Source organism: Mirounga leonina, unplaced genomic scaffold, assembly GCF_011800145.1.
Source record: "Mirounga leonina isolate KUSES-001 unplaced genomic scaffold, KU_Mleo_1.0 Mir_153, whole genome shotgun sequence".
Taxonomy (NCBI): domain Eukaryota; kingdom Metazoa; phylum Chordata; class Mammalia; order Carnivora; family Phocidae; genus Mirounga; species Mirounga leonina.
The window spans coordinates 8,848,949-8,871,977 of NW_023270387.1; the positions used below are offsets into that span (position 1 = coordinate 8,848,949).

Here is a 23,029-nt window from a genome sequence, read left to right on the forward strand (position 1 = left end):
TAAATTTATAAAATTTATTGAGATTTGCTTTATGACCCAGAATAAGATCATTTTTAAATGCTTCATGTATATTTAAAATAATGTATATTCTGAATTTTGGATGTAGTGTTTTGTATATGTCAATTAGGTCATATTTATTTATAATATCCAAATTGTGTCTATTTTTATTAATTGCTGTTTATTATATAAGGTTCTGATATAACATGGGAGGCATATTGAAATCTCTTACACTATAGATTTTTCTGTTTCTTTTTTTTATTATGTTATGTTATGTTAATCACCATACATTACATCATTAGTTTTTGATGTAGTGTTCCATTCATTGTTTGTGTATAACACCCAGTGCTCCATGCAGTATGTGCCCTCTTTAATACCCATCACTGGGCTAACCCATCCCCCCACCCCCCTCCCCTCTAGAACCCTCAGTTTGTTTCTCAGAGTCCATAGTCTCTCATGGTTTGTCTCCCCCTCCGATTTCCCCCCCTTCATTCTTCCCTTCCTGCTATCTTTTTCTTCTTTTTTTTTTTTAACATATAATGTATTATCTATTTCAGAGGTACAGGTCTGTGATTCAGCAGTCTTACACAATTCACAGTGCTCACCATAGCACATACCCTCCCCAGTGTCTATCACCCAGCCACCCTTTTTATAGTTATGTTAATTTTATTTAATTTTATATTTTTAAGTAAACTCTACCCCCACCATGGGGCTTGAACTCATGACCTATCCCAAGATCAAGAGTCAGATACTCTACCAACTGAGCCATCCAGACACCCCTATAGTTATGTTAATTTTTACTTTATATATTTTGGTGCTCTGTTATTATGGACATACAAATTTAACTTGTTTTACCTTGATAATTTATTGAACATTTATTTCTGAGTAATGGTTTTTGCCTTAAAGTCTACTTTTTGCTTAGTGTTTGCCTGCTCTAACTTTTCCATTCTTTTACTTTTAATCTTTCTAAATGTATACCATGTAAGCAACATATATTTTAAAAATCCATTGTGCTAATTCTTGACTTTTTTTTTTGAAGATTTATTTGTTTGAGAGAGGGTGTACATGCATGTGTGTGGTGGGAAGGAGCAAAGGGAGAGAGACAGAATCCTCAAGCAGACTCTCCACTGAGCGTGGAGCCCGCAGTGGGGCTCGATCCCAGGACTCATGATCCCAGGATCATGTCCTGAGCTGAAATCAAGAGTCAGTCACTTAACTGACTGAGCCACCCAGGTGCCCCTAATTCTTGACTTTTAATTGAGCATTTAGTTGGAATAATCACCTATATTGAGGCTTAAAAATCCCATGTTACCATTCACTTCCTATTTGTGTCATTGTTCTTTCTCTCTCTTTTTTTGCCTTCTTTGGATTGGTTGAGTATATTTTATTGTTTCATTTCCATCTCCCCTTCCTCAAACCTCATTCCACCCTCTGCCCATTAGCTTGGTATACATTCTTTTAGTGGTTATTTTAGAGATTACAATATGCATTCTTCATTTAACACAATATATTATAAATTGGTTCTTTTAATTCTTTGCAGACAATGCAAGAACTCTGGACACTTATATTTACACACACATTTATACTTATATTCCCAATTTATACACTACTGTTGTATATTTTAATTTTCTCTCTATTAAACCCTACAAGGCATTATTACTAATGTTGCTTTATGTAATCATAGTTCCCAATACTACCCATTTCCCCACATCTGTACCGTTCAATTGCTCTTAATTCCTCTCTGTCTCTCTGAGCTTCCATGTGGAATCATTTTCTTCCTGACAGAAGAACATCTTTTAGTATTTCCTTTGGTTCAGATATGCTGGTGATGAAATCTATATTTTTGCCTGTAAAAAAAGTGTCTTTATTTTACCTTCTTTCTTGAAGGATGTTTTCATTGGATAAAGAATTCCAGGTTGTTAGTTATTTTATTTTGACACTTTAAAGATATTTGATTGTATTCTGATTTCTGTTGAGAAATCAGTAGTCAGTCTAAGGTTTGCTCCTTTGAAGTTGATCATTTTTCCTCCTCTGATTTTAAAATCTTCTCTTTGATTTTCTGTAGTTAGTCCTATGATATCTCTCAATATGGTTTTCTTTTTATTTATTTTATGTGGGTGTTTTTAGGGATACTTGAATCTATGGTTCAATGTCTTTCAGTAGTTTTTGAAAAATGTCACTTATTATTTCTTCAAATGTTGCATTTGGTAAATCCTTTCTCTTCTGGCTGGGTCCACAGTACACATATGTCACTCCTTTTCACTCTGTCCATCTGTTGCTTATGTTCTGTTTAGTATTTACCATCCTTGTGTCTCTCTAAGCATCTTGTTTTGGATATTTCCTTATCTAACAGTTCATTCTTTCTTCAGCTGTGTCTATTCTGCTGTTAAACCTTGCTACTCAATTCTTTTTTTTTTTTTTTTAAAGATTTTATTTATTTATTTGACAGAGAGAGACACAGCGAGAGAGGGAACACAAGCAGGGGGAGTGGGAGAGGGAGAAGCAGGCTCCCCGCAGAGCAGGGAGCCCGATGCAGGACTCGATCCCAGGACCCCGGGACCATGACCTGAGCCGAAGGCAGTCGCTTAACCAACTGAGCCACCCAGGCGCCCATTGCTACTCAATTCTTAAACTCCCATCGCATTTTTCAGTTCTAGAATTTTAATTTGGTTCTCTTTTATCATTTTTAGTTCTCTGCTACAATGCTCAGTTTAAAAGAATTTCCTCCAACATATTCAGAATACTTAGTCTGATAGCTTCTATTATCTGGATCCCTTGTGGCTCTGTTTCTGTTGTTATCTTGTTTTGTTTTGTTTTTTAATCATACTCTCTTGTCTTCTCATGCACTCGCTAATTTTTATTGTGTACAGAATATTGTGTTTGAAAATTTGTAGAGATATTTTGAGATCCAGGATGATATTATGCTCCTCCAGAGAAAATTTTTTTTTGCTTTTGGCAGATTGCTAGGGTATATGATCAGTTCCAGATATTCTTAAATCTAGTTATAGGGATTGAGATATTTTGAAGCAGGGTACAGTCCCTGAAAGAGCTGGACTATTTCTTGTTTATTCTTACTCTTAGGTGCTGACCTAAGGAGTCCTGACCCAAAGAACTAGGGGTTTATCAGGGCTTCTCCTTTTTGGCAGTCATTGAACTCCACATTTTGTCCCTCTAGTTCCTCAAAACTATCAAATCTCTACTCACTAGGGTCAAGTGGTGGGGGAGTTGGTGTGGCTATATCTTTAAAAATAAGTAGTGTGAAGGATCTTCGTGGTGATTTTATATTTTGAATGTGGTGGTGATCACATGAATTTACACATGATAAAATTGCATGGAACTAAATACACACACACACATACATGAGTGAATGTTCAACTGGTGAAATCTGAATAAAGTTGGTGGATTATATCAATGTAAATTTTCCAGCTGTGATATTGTTGTGTTGTTATGCAAGATGTTATCATTGGTGAATCTGGATGAAGGATACATGTCATCTCTGCATTATTATTTTTTTATGTGATAAAATATACATAACATAAAATTTACCATTTTAACCATTTTTAGGTGTTCAGTGGCATGAGTACATGAACACTGTTGTGCAGCCATACCCATTGTCCATTTCCAGATTTTTTCATCATCCCTAACAGAAACTCTACCCATTAAATAACAAGTCTCTATTCCCCCTCTCTCTATTCTACTTTCTGTTTCTATGCATTTGCCTACTCTGGGTACCTAATATAAGTGGAAGCAGACAAGATTTATTTTTTGTGTGTTTGGCTTATTTTATTTAGCATAATCCTTTCGAGGGTCATCCATGTTTTAATATGTATCAGAATCTCATTCCTGTTAAAGGTTAAATATTTCCTTGTATGTCTATACTACATTTTGCTTATCTATTCATCTGTTGGTGGACATTTGGGTTGTTTTTTTACCTTTCAGCTATTGTGAATAATGCTGTCATGAACATTGGCATACAAATATCTATTTGAGTCCCTGTTTTAAATTCTTTTTGTTTATACCTGTAAGTGGAATTGCCAGATCCTATGATAATTCTATATCTAACTGTTTGAGGAACTGCCAGACTGTTGTCCACAGCAGCTGCACTTTGCACAGGGGTCCAATTTCTCCACAATCTCACCAGCACCTGTTATTTTCTGTTTTTGATTTTGTTTTGTTTTCATTTTTTTGACAATAGTCACCCTAGTGGGTGTGAAGTAGTATCTCATTGTGGTTTTGATTTGTATTTCCCTAAGGACTAATGATGTTGAGCATCTTTTCATGTACTTATTGGCCATTTGTATATTTTGTATATATTTGTATATTTTTGGCAAAATGTTTATTCTAGTTTCTTGTATATTTTGTATATATTTGTATATTTTTGGCAAAATGTTTATTCTAGTTTATTCTAGTTTCTTGCCCATTTTTTAAATCAATTGTTTATTTTTCTGGATTATTTCATGCCAATCTGCAGTGATCTGAAGATTAAAAAGTTTAATAAAAAAATTCTTTCATTTTCTCAGCCTTTCAGCTGCCTTTTCCTAGAAGCAGCTGATATGAGGGAACAAGTTGCCCCCAGTATCTTGTTTACCTGTGGGTTTCCTTCTCCCTCCAAATCTCTGCCATATTGATCTTCACTGCCTTTTTAGCCCACCAGTGCCTTCACACAGCTGTTTTGAGCATCTTTTTTTTTTTTTTAAGATTTTATTTATTTATTCATGAGAGACAGAGAGAGAGAGAGAAGCAGAGGGAGAAGCAGGCACCCAAGGAGCAGGGAGCCTGATGCGGGACCTGATCCCAGGACCCCGAGATCATGACCTGAGCCAAAGGCAGACACTCAACCATCTGAGCCACCCAGGCGCCCCTGTTTTAAACATCTTGTCCAGCTTCTTTAGCTGTTCTCAGTGGGACAGTTGATCCACATCAACTCTTTTTGTTCAGCTATGGTTTTGCAAAAGGAAAAAAAAAGTTTAAATAAATTTAAAAGTAATTATAAAAATCTAACTCTTTGTAAAGCTTAAAAATAGCACTAAATCTTTACTTGGTAAAAATTTTTCTGTGTGAGGTGGAGATGATACAGACCAGGTGTATGAGGGGAAATGGCACAATTTGCCCTCCATTTTACAGTATTTCAAGAGAAGAAAATGTGCTTAAAGCATTCTCATTGTCAGAAAAAAAATACACTTATTTTGTTAGTCTCCTGCTTAAACATGATCTCTACAGGGAGGTTGTGTTGGGGGTTCCCAAAGCTACCCTTGGTTTAATGATTCACTAGGAGGGTTCACAGATCTCAGAAAAATCAGCAAATGCAAAGGTTCATGGGATGAAGTCTAGAGAAAACTGCCAGGTGCACCCTTCTAAGTCCTCTCCAGTGGAGTCAGGACACACCTGATTTCTCTAGCAACTTGTTGTGACAGCGTGTGTGAAATGTTGTGTGCCAGGGAAGCTGGTTGTCCAGGGTTTTGTTGGGAATCAGCACATAGGCACAAAGCCCCTACACACCCTCGGTTAGCAAAGCTCCATATGCCCACAAGGAAGCAGGTGTTCATTATAAATCACATTGTTAGCATAAATTGTCTGGACAAACTAGTACAGTGTGTACAGTTTGTCTAGTACTCTACTAGTAGAGTACTAGACAAACTAGTACTCAAGACCTCAGGCATGCAGAGCCACTCTTGTCAGACAGAACATTCCAAGAGCTTAGTTTCCAGGTGTCAGCCAGGAACCAATCATGAAAACAGAGCTTTCTTGAGAATGTGCCAGGTTTGAGCAACCCAGGCCTGCTAAAAGTTAATGCTTTTCCACGCAGAGTCCTAGTCTGACTAAACATGAAGAAGGAAGCACCCTGTTACTCTCTAGGCTCTCACCCTACAGTATGTTTCTTAATGGCACTTATCACTATCAGACCTTGAGCTATCTAATCGTTTGTTTATTTGACACGAATTCAATAACATGTATTTTAATTCTTATTTATTATCATCTTTTCTCCACTAGAATATGAGTTCCATGAGGCAGAGACTTTGTTCACTGTTGCATTCCCAGTGTCTAAAACAGTGCTTTGCCTATAGAAGGTACTTAACAGATATTTGTGGAATAAATGAATGAATGAAAAATATCACTTATGCAATTACTTAGGAATGCCAATAAAGTTGACTGGGTATAAATTATTGGGACATGCTGTTACCCCATGAATGACATTTTCTCATCTGTTTCTTTGTCTCTCCTGAACAGGTCTATAATTCAGCAGGCAGATCTTTCCCTCGAAGGTTTGTTTTGCCCTTACATGTCAGTTTGAATGACCCCGAAGGAGAGAACCTCAGCCCATTGTCCTATTCTTCAGCTAGTGCTGTGAAACAAGCTGATGGAAAGGTATGATATGAAAGGACATTAGACGAAGACTTTGATTTTTAGTCATGTTACTTCATTCCTTGGCTGTTCTCCACAATGTTTTGTGCCTGATAAGTCTGATAACATTCAGCTGAGCAGGGTAAGGTCACAATAATTGCAGAATTCTGTCCTTTTTGTGTTTTGAAACAGATAGGTACAGTTTTCTAATGGTTGTGAAATGCCTAAGTTTTTGAGATTGTTATTGATCGTCTCCACCTTTTAGATAATTTGCACTTACCATGTTATTGTTTAGCTGTCAGTGTTTTAGCTTTAGTAGAATAAAAAGCCCACTTCTACCTCTTATGCCATTTGACAGCTTCATCACAAAACCTGATATATTTTTTTTTTTTTTGAGAAAGAGAGAGAGAGAGAGTGTGCTTGTGCAAGTGGGGGGAGGGTGCAGAGGGAATCTTTTTTTTAAAAAAAATTAACATATACTGTATTATTAGTTTCAGAGGTAGAGTTCAGTGACTCATCTGTTGCATATAACACCCAGTGCTCATTACATCACGTGCCCTCCTTAATGCCCATTACCCAGTTACCCCAACCCCCCACCCACCTCCCCTCCAGCAACCCTGTTTGTTCCCTATAATTAAGAGACTCTTATGGTTTGTCTCCCTCTCTGATTTCATCTTATTTTATTTTTCCTTCCCTTCCCCTATGATCCTCTGTTTTGTTTCTTAAATTCCACATATGAGTGAAATCATATGGTAATTGTCTTTGTCTGGCTGACTTATTTCATTTAGCCTAATACCCTCTAGTTCTATCCAAGTCATTGCAAATGGCAAGATTTCATTCTTTTTGATGGCTGAGTAATATTCTCCCCCCCACCCCGCCGTGTGTGTGTGTGTGTGAGTGTATACACTACATCTTCTTTATCCATTCATCCATTCACCTGTTGATGGACATCTGGGCTCTTTCCATATTTTGGCTATTATGGACATTGCTGCTATAAACACTGGGCTGCAGGTGCCCCTTTGAATCACTATGTTTGTATCCTTTGGATAAATACCTAGTAGTGCAATTGCTGGGTTGTAGGGTAAGCTCTATTTTTAACTTTTTGAGGAAATTCCATACTGTTTTTCAGAGTGGTTGTACCAGTTGGCATTCCCACCAACAGTGTAAGAGGGTTCCCCTTGGAGAGAGAGAATCTTAAGCAGGCTCCACACTCATTGCAGAGCCTGACACGGGGCTCAGTCATACAACCCTGAGATCATGACTGGAGCCAAAATCAAGAGTCAGATGCTTAACTGACTGAGCCACCCAGGTGCCCCCAAACCTGATCATCTTTTATGCATTCATACATATGATGGAAAGAGGAACAATGGAAAAAAGTGACTTAGAGTCTCAGTCCCCAAGCCCTGTCACAAACTCCTAGCACCCTCACTGACCTACACTGAATAAAATAAGTGTGCAAGTAAACAATTACTGCATATCTTTTTGGAACCTCTTTTAGATTTGGTGCTCTTATGAAAATCTACATCCTGAGGATCTAGAGGAGGAAGGAGGTGTTGAATTTCCCCAGATCAACTATGGCCAATTCAGTGGCAAAAAGTATCGTTTCTTCTATGGTTGTGGCTTTCGGCATTTGGTGGGGGATTCTCTGATCAAGGTTGATGTGGTGAATAAGACACTGACGGTAATGCAAATCTTTTTCTCTTTCTGAACTCTTTTTTAAAAAATATTTTATTTGAGAGAGACAGAGAGCATGAGCGGGCTGGGGAGGGGCAGAGGACAGGGAGAAGAAGACTCCCCACTGAGCAGAGAGCCCTTCACTGGGCTTGATCCCAGGACCCTGAGATCATGACCTGAGCTCAAGGCAGATGCTTAACTGACTGAGCCACCCAGGTGCCCCTCCCTTTCTGAACTCTTAAACGACTTGTTCTGCACTTTGAATTAGTTTCTGTTTTGTTAAAGTAGCTCTTGAGATCCTTTAATATTTAGGCAGCTCAGCCATTTACTTTTATTAAGTTTGAGAACCATGGTATCACCTAGGCTAGGGGTATATTCTGTCTAGGAAATCTTAAATGAATCACAAGCCCAGAAAAACAAGTCTCTGCATGATCTTATTTTTAGACAAATAATGGGGTTCAGGTTGTTGGGACATTTATATTTCAGGTTGATGGGAAATTGTACAAAGTGTGTTTGATGATGATGGAGTCTGCAGCTGCAAAATCACCCCCCACCCCACCCATTCAACTCAGTGAGCCTGATTCTTTTACTGTTGGAATATTGTATTAGACAGCCAAATTCATGCTGGGAATGACAAAAGCTATAGAAGGCTTCCTGCTCATAACTAGCCTTCTATCAAATACTTTTTTTGGGACTTCTAGATTTGGAAAGAAGATGGCTTTTACCCCTCAGAACCAGTGTTTGTTCCAGCACCAGGAGCCAGTGAAGAAGATGGTGGGGTTATTCTCTCTGCAGTGATCACCCCTGACCAGGTAAATGTATCTCCTCATCACTAGTTAAAAAGAGAAGTAGCAATGAGCCTTTTGAGGATTATATTCAGTGATGCTATCAATAGTTTTTGATTCCAATACAGCACTTTCTCCCTTGTCTTCCTCTCCTCATATGTACATACCCTTTTATCATAATCCATGCCTTATTATTACTTTAACGTTCTATTTATAGAATCATCCTCATAATTTACATTTGCATAGGAATTCATTTACAAACGACTTTCACACATGTCACCTTATTTACTCATCAGAACAGCTTTGTTGGATACCATTTTACACACGTGGAATTTGTAACTTAGAGTTGAGAGAGTTTGTGTCAGATCATAGTAGTAAAGCCCGTGTTTAAATCTGTCTTCTGACGTCTAGTCTGATGTTCATGCCACCAACTGTGCTGCCAGTTTCATCCGAGTGCCCCAAAAGTCTAATGTGGTGAGCCCTAGTGTCTCAATCATGTTGATGTCTTAACTTCTTGTCTAAGGCCGTCTTGTGGCAAATAGGTTGAGTACCAGCTTTGACCAGTTATTAGTGGGTGCCTGGGATGTAGGATTCTGGGGCTTTTTATTTTATCTTATATTTAAAAGATTTTGTTTATTTGACAGAGAGAGACACACAGAGAGAGGGAACACAAGCAGGGGGAGTGGGAGAGGGAGAAGCAGGCTTCCCGCAGAGCAGGGAGCCTGATGTGGGACTTGATCCCAGGACCCCGGGATCATGACCTGAGCTGAAGGCAGATGCTTAACAACTGAGCCACCCAGGCGTCGCCTGAGGCTTTTTAAGGGTTTGGTGAGAAAAGTGCCGTGATCAATTACTAATATCTGCCATAGGCTTAGGAGGACTTTGTCCTCATACCATGTACTTGCCACTCATGTAATTACACCAGGGCAAATATCAATCTGCCTTGTAATGCTACCCTTTGTACAGCTCCAAAGTAACACAAAATGGAAACATTTCTAATTTGGAAGAAAAAAATTCTGTCTCTTAGGAGATTGAAAAGGGGCAGGTAAGGAGATCCTTAAACTCCAAGAGATCCTCTGAAGGTAATTGATACAAACAACTTAATTTCTTCAGTCTAGGTATGAACTTCTTCAGCCATAATGTCCTTCTCGGGCTCGTTCAGCCATTCAGCAAACATTTAGTGAATGGATGGATAGTCAAGCACTGTGCTAGGTGGTGAGGATAGATAGGAAGATGCGTAAGACATTATCAAAAGAATTTTCAGTATTGTCTTTCTGTTCTAGAATGAAAACAATTTTCTCCTAGTCTTGGATGCCAAGAACTTTGAAGAACTGGGCCGAGCAGAAGTACCTGTGCAAATGCCTTATGGGATCCATGGCACCTTTGTAACCATCTGATGGAGCAATTCGAAACACCTGGAAACTAGCTTTAAAATGAACATGCTCCGGGGCGCCTGGGTGGCTCAGTCGTTAAGCATCTGCCTTCGGCTCAGGTCATGATCCCAGGATCCTGGGATCGAGCCCCTCCTCAGGCTCCCTGCTCAGCGGGAAGCCTGCTTCTCCCTCTCGCACTCCCCCTGCTTGTGTTCCTGCTCTCGCTCTCTCTCTGTCAAATAAATAAATAAAATCTTTAAATAAATAAATAAATAAATAAATAAATAAAAAATGAACATGCTCCGTACAAAAGGGAGAGCAAAAAGGGCACCTTCCCTTCCAAACCAGACACCTGGTTTTAAAATTTCTATTAAAAACAGAATTCTTGAGATAATAATGGTTTTATAATTTTTTAGAGCTCTTTCTTAAAAACATTAAACAAGTGTTGATACAACCTTTTGAAGAGAGTTTTAAATTTATATTTACTAGATAGATCTTCCTCTAGATAATAAATATACGAGAAAGAAAAAGTAGAGCTAGGGGCACCTGGGTGGCTCAGTTGGTTAAGCGACTGCCTTCGGCTCAGGTCATGATCCTGGAGTCCCGGGATCGAGTCCCGCATCGGGCTCCCTGCTCTGCAGGGAGTCTGCTCCTCCCTCTGACCCTCCCCCCTCTCATGTGCTCTCTGTCTCTCTCATTCTCTCTGTCTCAAATAAATGAATAAAATCTTTAAAAAAAAAAAAAAAAGAAAGAAAAAGTAGAGCTGTGTCATTACCACCACCAGTTAGCGTGGGTGACGGAGGTTCTCACACTTGAGAGAAAAAATACAAATAATCGTAGATAGTAAAATATGAATATAGCTCTAAAAAGCACCTCGTTTTTCCCCGTCACAGCCTGCCTGTTAGCACGGGTTCTAGGGCTCACAGAGGACGGGAAGCAGCTATGTCATGCTTAGAGGCTTTCTTCCAAACTGTTTCTCTGCTGTCCACAGACGCCACAGTAGTTGAACCACCGACTGCCACCTTCTGCCCTGCCCCCAGCTCAGCCTTGGGAGGGTGTTGTTTTGAGGGACGTCACTAAAATCAGGCATTTCTTCTAATCTCCAGGTGTATAGTTCTCCAGAAATTGATGAGAAGTCAGTAGGTCTTCATTCAGTCGGGCAACAGGTGGCACTAGAGGCCATATAATCTCATTTCTAAACCCCCTCTCTCACCCCCAGTTTTACCAACAGCCCAAATCCCGCTACGTCTGTCACTTAGACCATACTCTTGCCAACACCTTCAAGATCTCTCTCTTTTTTTTAAAGATTTTATTTATTTATTTGAGAGAGAGAGAGAGAAACAGCATGAGAGGGGATAGGGTCAGAGGGAGAAGCAGGCTCTCCGCCGAGCCGGGAGCCCGATGTGGGACTCGATCCCAGGACTCCGGGATCATGACCTGAGCCGAAGGCAGTCGCTTAACCAACTGAGCCACCCAGGTGCCCCCACCTTCAAGATCTCTTGTTCCCTTTTCCTTCAGTTATACTTCCTCTCTCCACTTAACTCCAGCCTGGGGCCAGTTAAACTGTCCTCTCTCCCTCTGCATGTTGAATGTTGCTGGGGAAGCCTCCTAGATGTGTAGTTTGGGGCAACTGTGAACTCATGGTTCATGCACACCCCTGGACCAGCATAGCCAGTTTCTTCCCAGTTATCCTCAGGAGTTATTACAGACATCATAAACCTTGTCCTTTTCAGTGAAGTGTTCCCACAGGTACAAAAATGCCACAGGTAATGGTTTACATTGTGGCAATAAAGTGAAAGTTCTAAGTTTTGTGTCTGGCTTGATGAAACACAAAACAAAAGCAGTAGGTACCAGAATGACGAGAAGATGCCTAAATACGGCTAAGACAGCAGATGTGGGAGCTTCGAGGCTGAAGTCATTGTAAGAGAACGTAAATATATCTCACAGAAATCCTCAAAAAGGCATTGTACTCCCCCAGACAAGACATGGAAGATTGTTTTAGACCTTATCTGGATCTAAAGGGTGGAGGAGATTCTAGCTGACTTCTGTGAAGTATGCAAAGCTGATAACGTCTTTCCTCTATAAATTCCATCCTAATCACAGGGAGTGAAGTTCAAACATATAAAGGTTAGCGGTACAATCATAAGATTTTGACCCAAGGATGCCCAAATTCTTCTGTGGCTCTGTCATCTATGAGGTTCTTGAAGGAGAAGACAAAAAAGGATCAATGACGTTTTGTAATATGCCTATGCCTGGTAATCTAGTGCAGAGAGTTCTGGTAGAATTGAATGAGCATATGACTAAGTTTAAGCCTAAGCAGGGCTTCTTCCTCTCCCTAAGCCCAGCTTATCACTCAGCAGTGTCCAGAGACTCAAGGAAAGGGAGTATGTGGTGCATAGGGAAGGGGTAAAGGGACTAGGGCTTCCCCCTTGTGACTTTCTCTTAACTAATTACATCTGCAAAGACCCTATTCCAAATAAAGTCATATTTTGAGGTACTGAGGGGCTCAACATTAATATTGGGGGGACATGGTTGAATCCGTAACAGGATCACTGAGGGTAAATTTGGTGAGTACCCTTAATAAAAACATTTAGAGAAAGAGCTCTGCAAATGTAATGCCATGTTCTACTAAAGTAATTATAGCAATTTCTCAGAAATTCCTTCGGCTTTGTATTTTGATTCTTAAGACTTCGTTCGGAATGAGCCAAGTATTTTATCCCCGATGCGGTCAATGCCCAGGAAATACTGTTTTATTGTAAGTGGTCTTGGATGAGTAATTCACTTATCTGGGCCCGTGTTTTCCTATCTGTGAGAGGACTGAACTAGATAATGTCTATCTCATATGTCTCCGAAGTTTATCCTTCTTTGGCATTTTTTTACAGCCCAACAGGGAAGAGAATAAAAATATTTGAAAATGTGTTAATGTTTGCTACATGACAATAATTTCATGCAGAACAGAGTATGTAGCCGGAGACAGGAGACATTTGAGAGAAATCAACATTTGGGGCCCGAATGCCTGCCACTCTCATGATTTAATCTATCCTTCCCAGTACCTGGAACCCTGCCAGCCTCATGGTTAGCTATTCAGTACGTATTTAGTGAGGAAATGAATGGTGAAGAGAGGTGACATAATACTGGGAACTGCAAGTAGTGTGGATACTCCTTATAGATAGGTGTGAGGAAACAAGATCCGTTCACTCTGGAGGTGACAGGGAATCTCTAATGTGTGTGTGTTCACGGCTGCATGTGTTCACACTGTGATAAATGGCTTCATGTGTGTGGATGAGAAGGAAAGCTTGAGAATTTCCCTTAATAAGAAGAATCTTGGGCGCCTGGGTGGCTCAGTTGGTTAAGCGACTGCCTTCAGCTCAGGTCATGATCCTGGAGTCGCTGGATCGAGTCCCGCATCGGGCTCCCTGCTCAGCGGGGAGTCTGCTTCTCCCTCTGGCCCTCCTCCCTCTCATGCTCTCTGTCTCTCATTCTCTCTGTCTCAAATAAATAAATAAAATCTTAAAAAAAAAAAATAATCAACTGGTTAATAAAAAAAGATTACAGGGGCGCCTGGGTGGCTCAGTTGGTTAAGCGATTGCCTTCGGCTCAGGTCATGATCCTGGAGTCGCTGGATCGAGTCCCGCATCGGGCTCCCTGCTTGGCAGGGAGTCTGCTTCGTCCTCTGACCCTATCCCCTCTCATGTGTTCTCTCTCTCTCTCAAATAAATAAAATCTTTTAAAAAAAAAGAAGAAGAATCTTTACAAACAGTCCAAAGGTAGTATCATTTCCGAAAGCCAAGTGCTCCCACACGTGCCCTGGAATTCCCGCTCCCTTTATGCTGTAAGTGGATTGGCCCTGGGGCTCCTCTCACAGTAACCAGCCAGTGGAGGTTACTCTAACTAGGGCTTTCTGGAAGGGAGTGGCAGGAGCATCTCAAAGAGGTCCCTCCAGTACCCAAAGTGTGCCCCGGCTGACCCTAATGGCCCGACTTGGCCTGGGGCTGACCAGTCAGTATAACGAAAGACACTAAGGTCCTACCCACCTTTTCCGACCGACCGCTGGGAGGTTTGCTTCGCTTACCCCAACTCTGCTCGCCCAGAGACTCCCCGTACCGGACGCTTTACTGCCTCCAGACCAGCGGAGGGAGCCAGTCGCAGCGCGGGGTGGAGCGCGCGTCCCAGCGCGCCGGCCGCACTGCGCAGACGCGGGACGCGCCGTCTTCCGGCCCCCGCGCCAGCCGAGTGCGCAGGCGAGGCGATGAGCGTGGCGGGCGCCGGCCGGGGCTGTCGCCGCCGGGCGCGCGTGTCCCGCCTCGTCTCCTTCAGCGCGACCCACCGACTCCACAGGTGGGGGCGGCGCCCACAGTGCCCACGGTGGGGGGGCGGGGCCCGGGTGCGGAGCGCAGCTGGGAGAGCCGACGCGCGCCCCCGGCCGCCCTGGCGCCGCGCTGACGGTGACAGCTGGGGTCGACCAGAGGAGGCTGTGGGGCGCTGTAGGGCGCGGTGGCAAACGGAGCCGAGCGGAGGGCACGGCCCTGCGTGCGGAACCCGAAGGCTGAGGTTCCCCCGCGTCTCGGAGTCCAGTGCCCTGGAGCAGCTTCCGGGGAGCGCACGTTTCCTAGTGGAGCGCGAAGGGTCGCAGTGGCGCCCAGAGCAGTTCGCCTGGCCCGGCTGACACGGTGTCAGACACGTGGTGAACTCTCGGCAAGTGTGAGCTGCTGTGAGGTGTCAGGAGCGCTAGCCACCATCTCCGGGACCGCCCCAGCAACCCAGGTTTATGCCCTTCTTAGCACAGGTGTCACGAACCCAGGCGCTCCCTTCCTAGGGCAGCCCTGAGAGCAAGCCGCACAGCCGGGATTTGAACCCGGAGCGTGCAGGCTGCTTGACTGCATGAGGAGGTGATGTTGAGGAGAGTTTTGCCTCTCATTAGCAAGCTCCGCTCTCAGCGTACGTTTCCCTGTCCGTAGAGTGAGGATAGTAATTTCTTTTTTTTTTTTTTATTTTAAAGATTTTATTTATTTATTTATTTGAGAGAGAGAGAGAGAGAGAGAGCGCAAGAGGGGGGAGGGGCAGAGGGAGAAGCAGACTCCCCGCCGAGCAGGGAGCCCCACGCGGGACTCGATCCAGGGGCTCCAGAATCATGACCTGAGCCGAAGGCAGTCGCTTAACCGACTGAGCCACCCAGGCGCCCGAGGATAATAATTTCTAACAAGAGTCATCCATTCATTCACTGGGCAGGTATTTGTGCCCAGCGTGTCAGGCCTTGTACTAGGTGACAGGGATGCGGCAGCGATCAACACGTACCTGTCCCCGCCTTGTGTGCGGAGTGCACGATCTGGCCAATTTTGTGGAGGGTACAGTGGGATAATTTTGTGCCAAAGCTTTGTGAACCGTAGCATTCTCAATGTACGTGGATGAGGGTGGGGCGGGGGAGAAGAAAGAGAATCTCAGAAAGGAAGGGGTGGTATAATAGGACGTTCACACATAGAAGGCCTCATTGACGATGCATAGTCGATTGGACAGCTATAGATGTAAAAATTCATTAAGAAAACTGTTTTCTGCCCAGAATACAGCTGAGCATTGTAATTGTAAATTTTTACTTAATTTGAATACTGCTGTATGGATGGGTGAAGTCAGTGGGCAATAATTCTGGCATAATAATGCGAGATTGTTAAAGAGGAGACGTAGTAGGTCATGTAATTATTTTTCAGGAGAAATGGGATTTTTAAGCCACTTGAAGACAAGCGTCTTCTTTTATCATTGTAAGTCCTTGCTTCATTCAAGCCAGGCCTCCTATGTAATGGGTACCCAGTAAATGTTTGTTGAGTTGAAAAATAGAAGGGCCTTGAGCAGATCAGTTGGAATCTTGCTGTGCAACAAGGGTGTGGACTTTGTTCACACTCATTTGTACATTACGTAGCCTAATTAGGGGGCATACACTGGTTCCTGACAGAAAGTGGAATAATGAAATCAAGTTGATTTATGACTCCCATTTGGTGAGCTAAGATAATAAATTGTGAAGCTTTTCAAAGGCTAGAGCAAATAATAAATGTAGGGAACAGAGAAGGTGTCTGAACTTGTGTCATGTTAATTTATTTATTTATTTATTTTTTTGTCAGCAAATCTCTGAGTAATGAAGAAAACTTGAAACTGTTTGGGAAATGCAACAATCTAAATGGCCATGGGCACAATTATAAAGGTGAGAGAAAAACTGATGAAATTTTAGCCCTTTCAATAAGGGTGAAAGTGTGATCAGCAAATACAGTCTGAACAAGTAAGAAACTTTATGGACAAAGCATATTTGAGCCTTGAATGAGAAGTTACATGGAAGTTCAGAATGAAAAAAATCCGTTGCCTTGGTTGGATGTGTCTTAAATTTTACCTTGCAAATATCTGCTCTGTTAGAGATAACAAATGGTTTAAACAATTTTTTTTTTTGCCTTGGCGTTAGTGTGCATAATGAGATTCTTTTGGCACCTGCTTCCTTCTAATTAGGTATTTCCGAGGCTAATGTTAAAATTAGATCTTCTTAGAAACATTAGATTGTATTCTTTGTGTAAATAATGACTGACAAAAGGGAGATAGTGACTAGGAATATGCTGTATGCCGGGAAAATAGGTTGAGTCTAAAACTGCCTGCAGTGTTCCAAGAAAATAATTTATGTGAGTGTAGGAGACTTGATTCTTTGAGATAAAGCTGATATCTCAAAAAGCCCTGTGAGCATAGAGTATCAACAGCATATAGTTGGGTAGAGTAAAAAGATTCAAAAGGTGTCAAAAGATCAGAATTTCTAGTTTAGTTACCACCTTTTACTTGATCTATGATATTTGTCACTTTTAGTTTGCTCACATATCACATAATACCTAATGGTGTTTGTACGGAGCTGAAAAATATACATAAAAGTCACTAATTTGTAAAACACTCTGATCATCATTTTTCAAATGCTTATACAAGCAGTTCTTTAATTTACAAAATATTACCATAAACTGTATATGTTCGTGTGATTGTAGGGATCAGAGTTTTAGGCCCAGTAGTGGTTTTGCTTGCTGAGAAAGGTGCTGCCCAGCGTTGGGCCAACTTGGTGTGTAGCTGGATGTCTTCCTTACGTTCTACTTTTTCAGGTGGTGATCGAGCAGCATCTCAATCCTACCTAGTGGACATTCCTACCTAGTGCATCAATATCATAAGCTGAATGTACACCCTTTCTGGCTCTGGCTGGGATCCTCTGCTTAGCCAAAGCTCCTGCTGAGCTTCTCTGTCTTGGCCGAGTCTTGCTTTGGTTGAGAAAAAGATCTTAACTAAAAGAACAGCTGTTTGAGGGAAAACATAAATAGAGCTTTGCAGGATAGAGACCTAACAATTTATGATGTTAACTTATGCTTGGGTGTTATCTGTTGAAAGTCATGTGGTTTTTTTGGTATTCTGTTTTCTTTCCCATAGTTGTGGTGACGGTGCATGGAGAGGTACGTGCTGAAAAGATCTGTGTGATTTGTCCAGATTGCTGGGCCCTCTCAGCCAACACGATGGATTCTGTGTTGAAAAATTCTGTTCAAATCAATATTGCTTCATTGTTGTCCATTGTGTATGGTGAGCTGCTGCCATTCTAGGCCTTTCCTCTCCCAAAGGGTTATCTTTAATCTGCTCTATGTGGACAGGTAGAAGAGCAGTACCATGAAAGGGGTTCCTGGAGCACCTGGTGTTTCCATAATGAGATCGATGAGTGTCCCGGGGATGAAGGCAGACATGGGCACGATTTCTGCACATTGTACAGCCTTTAATAATTTAACAGAGGTTTAAATATGAAGAGCATATTATAGTAACATTCACCTTTGTTTATTCTTTAGATTGATCCTGTTACAGGAATGGTTATGAATTTGACTGACCTCAAAGAGTATATAGAGGTAATGTCATGTTGGATGCTTATTACGTACTGTCCTCTAAGTGTATTTGGTGGCCCCCTTATCACTTCCCCAACCAAGTATCTCCAGAGGTTCCATGACCTTGTGAGTGGAATTGGGTGTGGGAGTAGGGAAGTAGTTGGAGGAACTACTCTCATGTTTTTCTAAAGGTGTTTGGTGATTTAAGGGAAATAAGTCACAGTTGTATTGCAGTGACGGGAATAACCTTAACAGGCTCGTCTTTCTTGTATTTCTTGCTGGTGTATCCTGATTTCCTCCATTTAACAGATTCTGCCTTTCTTTCAAGACACAGTTTTCTCCTTGAGGCTTTCTTTTCCTTCTCTGGATTTTCCTTATGCCTTTGATCATAGATTTTTAACACTACCCTGTGTTATTCATTCTAATTTTATCATAAACTCACTGAGGCAGTTCACCATAGGGATAACACAGAAGAAGGAGTTCAATCAAGGACTTGCTGACTGTATCATTATAGAAATCCTGCATTGTCAGAGACCTTAGAGATTATCTAAACCAACTTTTTCATTCCATAGATTAAGATTGAGAGAGGCCAAACAGTTCACGGACTTGCCTTAGGTTGTGTGGTTAGTCTTTTACAGAATTGGGAGTGGACTTCCTTCTATCCAGCTTTGTTATTATTCCATCATTTTACCTGTTCAGTTCTTCACTTAAACTCTGCTTTTTCTTTTTTTTAAGATTTTATTTATTTTATTTAACAGAGAGATCACGCACACGTACAAGCGGGGGAGCGGCAGAGGGAGAAGCAGACTCCCCTGCTAAGGAGGGCTTGATCTCAGAACCCTAGGATCATGACCTGAGCCAAAAGCAGATGCTTAACTAACTGAGCCACCCAGGCGCCCCCTCTGCTCCTTACTCTTGTTCTAGAATCTGACATTTGTCTCATAAAAATGCTATTAATGATCATTACTGCTTCCGCAGTACTTATCATCCATATATTCAGCAAGTTCGCCCGCTCTGCATCAGTCTTCGAGCTAAGTACCAGGAGTACACAGATGAGTGTGACATAGCCCTTACCCACAGAGTGCTCATGTTACTTTTTTAGGAGGCAGACGATAATAAGTGCTCAGTAAGTTTCAACTGAATAAATGAATAAGAGGGGCGCCTGGGTCACTCGGTTGGGCAGCTGACTCTTGATTTCAGCTCAGGTCATGGTCTCGGGGTCCTGGGATCAGCCCTGAATTGGATTCTCTGCGCAGTGGGCAGTCTGCCTCAGGATTCTCTCTCTCCCTCTGCCTCTCCTCCCACGCGTGCATGCGTGCTCTCTCTCATAAATAAATAAATCTTCAGAAAAGAAAAGAATAATCAGTGAATGAACAGATAGCAGTGTGTTTTAAGTACTTTAGGAAGCTATAAAGACAGAATTTTTGCATTTATTGGGGACATAAAATATATATAAACGGAGTGCTGTACAATCCAAGACAAGAGTATAGGAAATATGAGGCATCCCATGCGTGCATATGACCACGTGCTAAAGGAGAGGTTCTGTGTAGAGAACTCTTCCCCACTTTTTGTACCTGATGGACACCATGCAGTCCAATCAGTAACAGTGGCTCATCGTGGCTTATAGAGTAAAGTCAGAGAGGCCTGTGGAAGAAGCTTCAAAACAAAAGTTGGGACCTGAACTGGAATTGAAGAGAAAACAGGTATTTTCTTGATATCCATGTTGGAACTGCCCTTCATTTGCTCTGTTTTAAAGGCTATTTGGTTTAAGGCTTAACTCTTTTTATATGGTTCTGGTTTTGCTCAAAAAATGATTATTATTAATGTACTCTTCTGAGAACCATACCATTGGGAAATTAGATTGTTTCACAAGTGCTTAGATTTTGTACACTAGCTAAAAGTAAAAAGAAAGAATAAGGCAATTACTGTTCTTGCCACTGACAAGGGAAAACATTATGTTAATATATACACGTATTAGGAAGCAATGGTCTTCACATATTTGTATATTTTTTCTCCTCTAAGAGTCCAAGATCATTCTTAAATTACTCCTCATAGCAGAAATTTAGAACTACTTACATAATTTCACTCTTAGTCTGCTTTGTAAAATGTAGTACTCACTGGATCCTTCTCCTAATGACATTGTGGTGTTGGGCCGAAGAGAAGACTGTATGGAGAAGTATTTTTGGGATTAGTATTTTTGGTAAGTTTATGGACAGAATTCAAGAAGCGTTAAATTCAGTTCTGAACCGCAATGGCTGGTTACAAGAAAGCTCCAGTGAATTCTCTACTTTTAGGTTTCTTACCTCTTTGCATTTAGTAATGAGGAGAACCAGTCATTATGGAGATCTGGGCTTGCTTTATTTTTCAACCTTAAGCGTTGCTTTGTGAGACATGGACGGAGTACTTACAAGTACTGAGTTAGCGGCTAACTGATGAGTTATGGTTTAGAAGCAAAGATAGAACACTTTGGAATTTGAGTCCTAAATGGAATGAGTGGTGTTTTTCCTTTGTTTTATCTATAGGAGGCAATTATGAAGCCCCTTGACCATAAGAATTTGGATCTGGATGTGCCATACTTTGCAGATGTTGTAAGGTGAGTAGAGAGTAAGAAAGAAGAATTGCTGTCAACATTTTATCTGACCACTGCGTGATTTCTGAAGTTTTGTTTTAACATTATCTTTTAAATCTAGAATTTCTGTTCTCTATCAATATCAAAAATGAAATTTTGTTTATTTGCCTTTGATCTTCTTTCCTTTTTTTTCTACAGCACGACAGAAAATGTAGCTGTATATATCTGGGAAAACCTCCAGAAATTTCTTCCTCTGGGAGTTCTTTATAAAGTAAAAGTGTATGAAACTGACAATAATATCGTTGTCTATAAAGGAGAATAGCTTTTAGGGGTTAATACTGTAGAAAGACTAATTTCTTTCCATATTTGAAAAAGGTCTTTATCCCCTGGGACTATTAAGAAGTCGTCACATACTTGTTATGCCTCCACATTGTGTTCCGGAGTGCCCAATTGATTGAAATTGTTGAGTGTAAAACCTGTTGTGAATTCAAATCTATCTTAAAACCAAACTTGTAAAACATCCTGAGTATCATTTAGAGAGTCTTTTATTTATAGATTAAAAATCACTTCATTTTCAGTAAAATGTTGTGGTGTGGAATTTAAAAGTAAAATAAATCAATTTTTGTTTTTCCGTTATCTCATTTTTAGTATTCATTTTTTTCTTGGTATAATATGAATGGAAAAAGTGTTTATAAGACATCGTAGGTGATACTTAAAAAAACAAAACTACAGGTGACCACAGAACATATACTTCTTCCTTGATTACTTCTCAGGTATGTAGGGACACAAGTTTATTCAGTGAAAATGAGACACACAAATCACATTGGTGATGCATTGTAGGTGGATGTACAAGGATTGATGAAAATATCGTTTAGTGCACGTTGTTCAATGCAGTTTTGCATGTCTTACTGAACTATGAGTTGCTAGTGAGGATCAGCATGTTCACTGAACATTTGTTGGAGTATCATTATACTATTATGTATATTTGTCCATGTTTCCAGACCTTATGGTCACCTGAACAGTTTTAATTCAGATAACTGAAGAATAATCACATAATAATCATTAAACTTAACACCTGCTTAAGTTGAACTGTATTCTTGGCGTCTGGTTTCTTTTCTTCATGACTAAATCTGCAAGAATGTATTTGCTTGCTTTGCACAAAGAACTGTTCTCTCTTGTATTCTCATTTGTATCCTAAACTTTTTTTTTTTTTTTAAGATTTTATTTATTTATTTGAGAGAGAGAGAGAGAGAGCACATGAGACAGGGGGAGGGTCAGAGGGAGAAGCAGACTCCCTGCTGAGCAGGGAGCCCGATGTGGGACTCGATCCCGGGACTCCAGGATCATGACCTGAGCCGAAGGCAGTCGCTTAACCAACTGAGCCACCGAGGCGCCCCTGTATCCTAAACTTCTTAAAGGTAGGGTTTTATTTTTCTCTCCACACAGCAACTAGTACACAATAGATTCTCAGAATGTTGCCGCCTGAAAATAGTAAAAAGACTATGCAGTTATTGCTATACTAGAAAAATTTTAAAAGGAGTACACTTTTATTCTGGAGAGTTAGTAACCACAGGGATTTTATAAATTTCGATAATCAATGCCCACTTAATTAAATTTGAATGTGTTTTAGTTACCAGACACAATTTTTGTTATGTATGCTTGTATTCTGTATTGATTACTTGAAAGACAGGATTTTTAATTCCCACAGATACCATGCAAGGTGGATATTATTCCCATTTTGCAGATGAGAAAATTAAAATTCAGTGAGTTTAAGCGGCTTACCTAGGATCACTCAGCAAATAAATAGCAAACTGAGTGTATGACACTCAGAGTTTGTCTGACTCCTGAACACAGACTCTAAAATATATAATAAATAAAATATATAATGTATTTGAGGATTTTTTAAAATAGATCTAATTTTGTAGATCTGATACCACATTAGAAAAACATTTTTCACAGTAGCATGGGTATTCCAGATATTTGCTGTTCATGAGTTGCTTCAAGAGAACCTTTTTTTTTTTTTTGCTCTCCTTAAAAAAGTGAGAAGTCTGTCTGTCTATCTGTCAAATTGAATGGGTGAGTAAAGGAGGGCAGGACCAAAGATAGTATGTAGGTGATTTTCTTATGTCTTCCTAGAACCTGCTGTCAGAGACCCTATTGAGCTGTATTGTAATTGTTGCTTTACCTTTTTGTGTTCTTACTGCCCTGAATTCCTTGTGAGCAAAGTCTTTATTCTAAGCAGAGTATCTGGTAAATAGCGCTCGGTAATTTTGTTGTTGATTAAATATATGAATGGCATATTGGTAGAAACTATTGAAATTTTGTAGTGCCCTATACATAATGGGCACTTGGTAAATGTTTCTAGAATCGAATAATGTGAGAGTTTCGAGGCTTGAATTCTGGTCCTCGTACTGTTACTAT

The 23,029-nt window shown here is 40.7% G+C and overlaps 2 protein-coding genes across 3 annotated transcripts in view; both read left to right on the forward strand.

The window, feature by feature from the left end:
* LOC118013230 (beta,beta-carotene 9',10'-oxygenase) overlaps positions 1 to 10,312 on the forward strand; it is a 48,697-nt gene extending 38,385 nt beyond the window's left edge. For both annotated transcript variants that reach the window (XM_035008935.1, XM_035008936.1), the window contains 4 exons: positions 6,226 to 6,363; positions 7,838 to 8,020; positions 8,715 to 8,825; positions 10,082 to 10,312. In XM_035008935.1, coding sequence (XP_034864826.1) covers positions 6,226 to 6,363; positions 7,838 to 8,020; positions 8,715 to 8,825; positions 10,082 to 10,195 — 546 coding nt within the window. In that variant the 3' untranslated portion in view covers positions 10,196 to 10,312. The remainder of the gene's footprint in view (positions 1 to 6,225; positions 6,364 to 7,837; positions 8,021 to 8,714; positions 8,826 to 10,081) is intronic.
* Positions 10,313 to 14,376: 4,064 nt separating this feature from the next.
* On the forward strand, positions 14,377 to 21,702 carry PTS (6-pyruvoyltetrahydropterin synthase). Its single transcript, XM_035008953.1, has 6 exons — positions 14,377 to 14,509; positions 16,282 to 16,361; positions 17,603 to 17,625; positions 18,007 to 18,063; positions 20,562 to 20,632; positions 20,807 to 21,702. The coding sequence occupies exons 1-6, from the start codon at positions 14,421 to 14,423 to the stop codon at positions 20,928 to 20,930; spliced, it is 444 nt and encodes a 147-aa protein (XP_034864844.1). The 5' UTR covers positions 14,377 to 14,420; the 3' UTR covers positions 20,931 to 21,702.
* The last annotated feature ends 1,327 nt before the right edge of the window (positions 21,703 to 23,029 follow it).

Coding starts and splice junctions, on each gene's coding strand:
- PTS (XM_035008953.1), top strand. CDS start 14,421: ATGAGCGTGGCGGGCGCCGGCCGGGGCTGTCGCCGCCGGGCGCGCGTG. Junction 14,510..16,281: donor GCGACCCACCGACTCCACAG/GTGGGGGCGGCG, acceptor TTTTTTTGTCAG/CAAATCTCTGAGTAATGAAG. Junction 16,362..17,602: donor CCATGGGCACAATTATAAAG/GTGAGAGAAAAA, acceptor TCTTTCCCATAG/TTGTGGTGACGGTGCATGGA.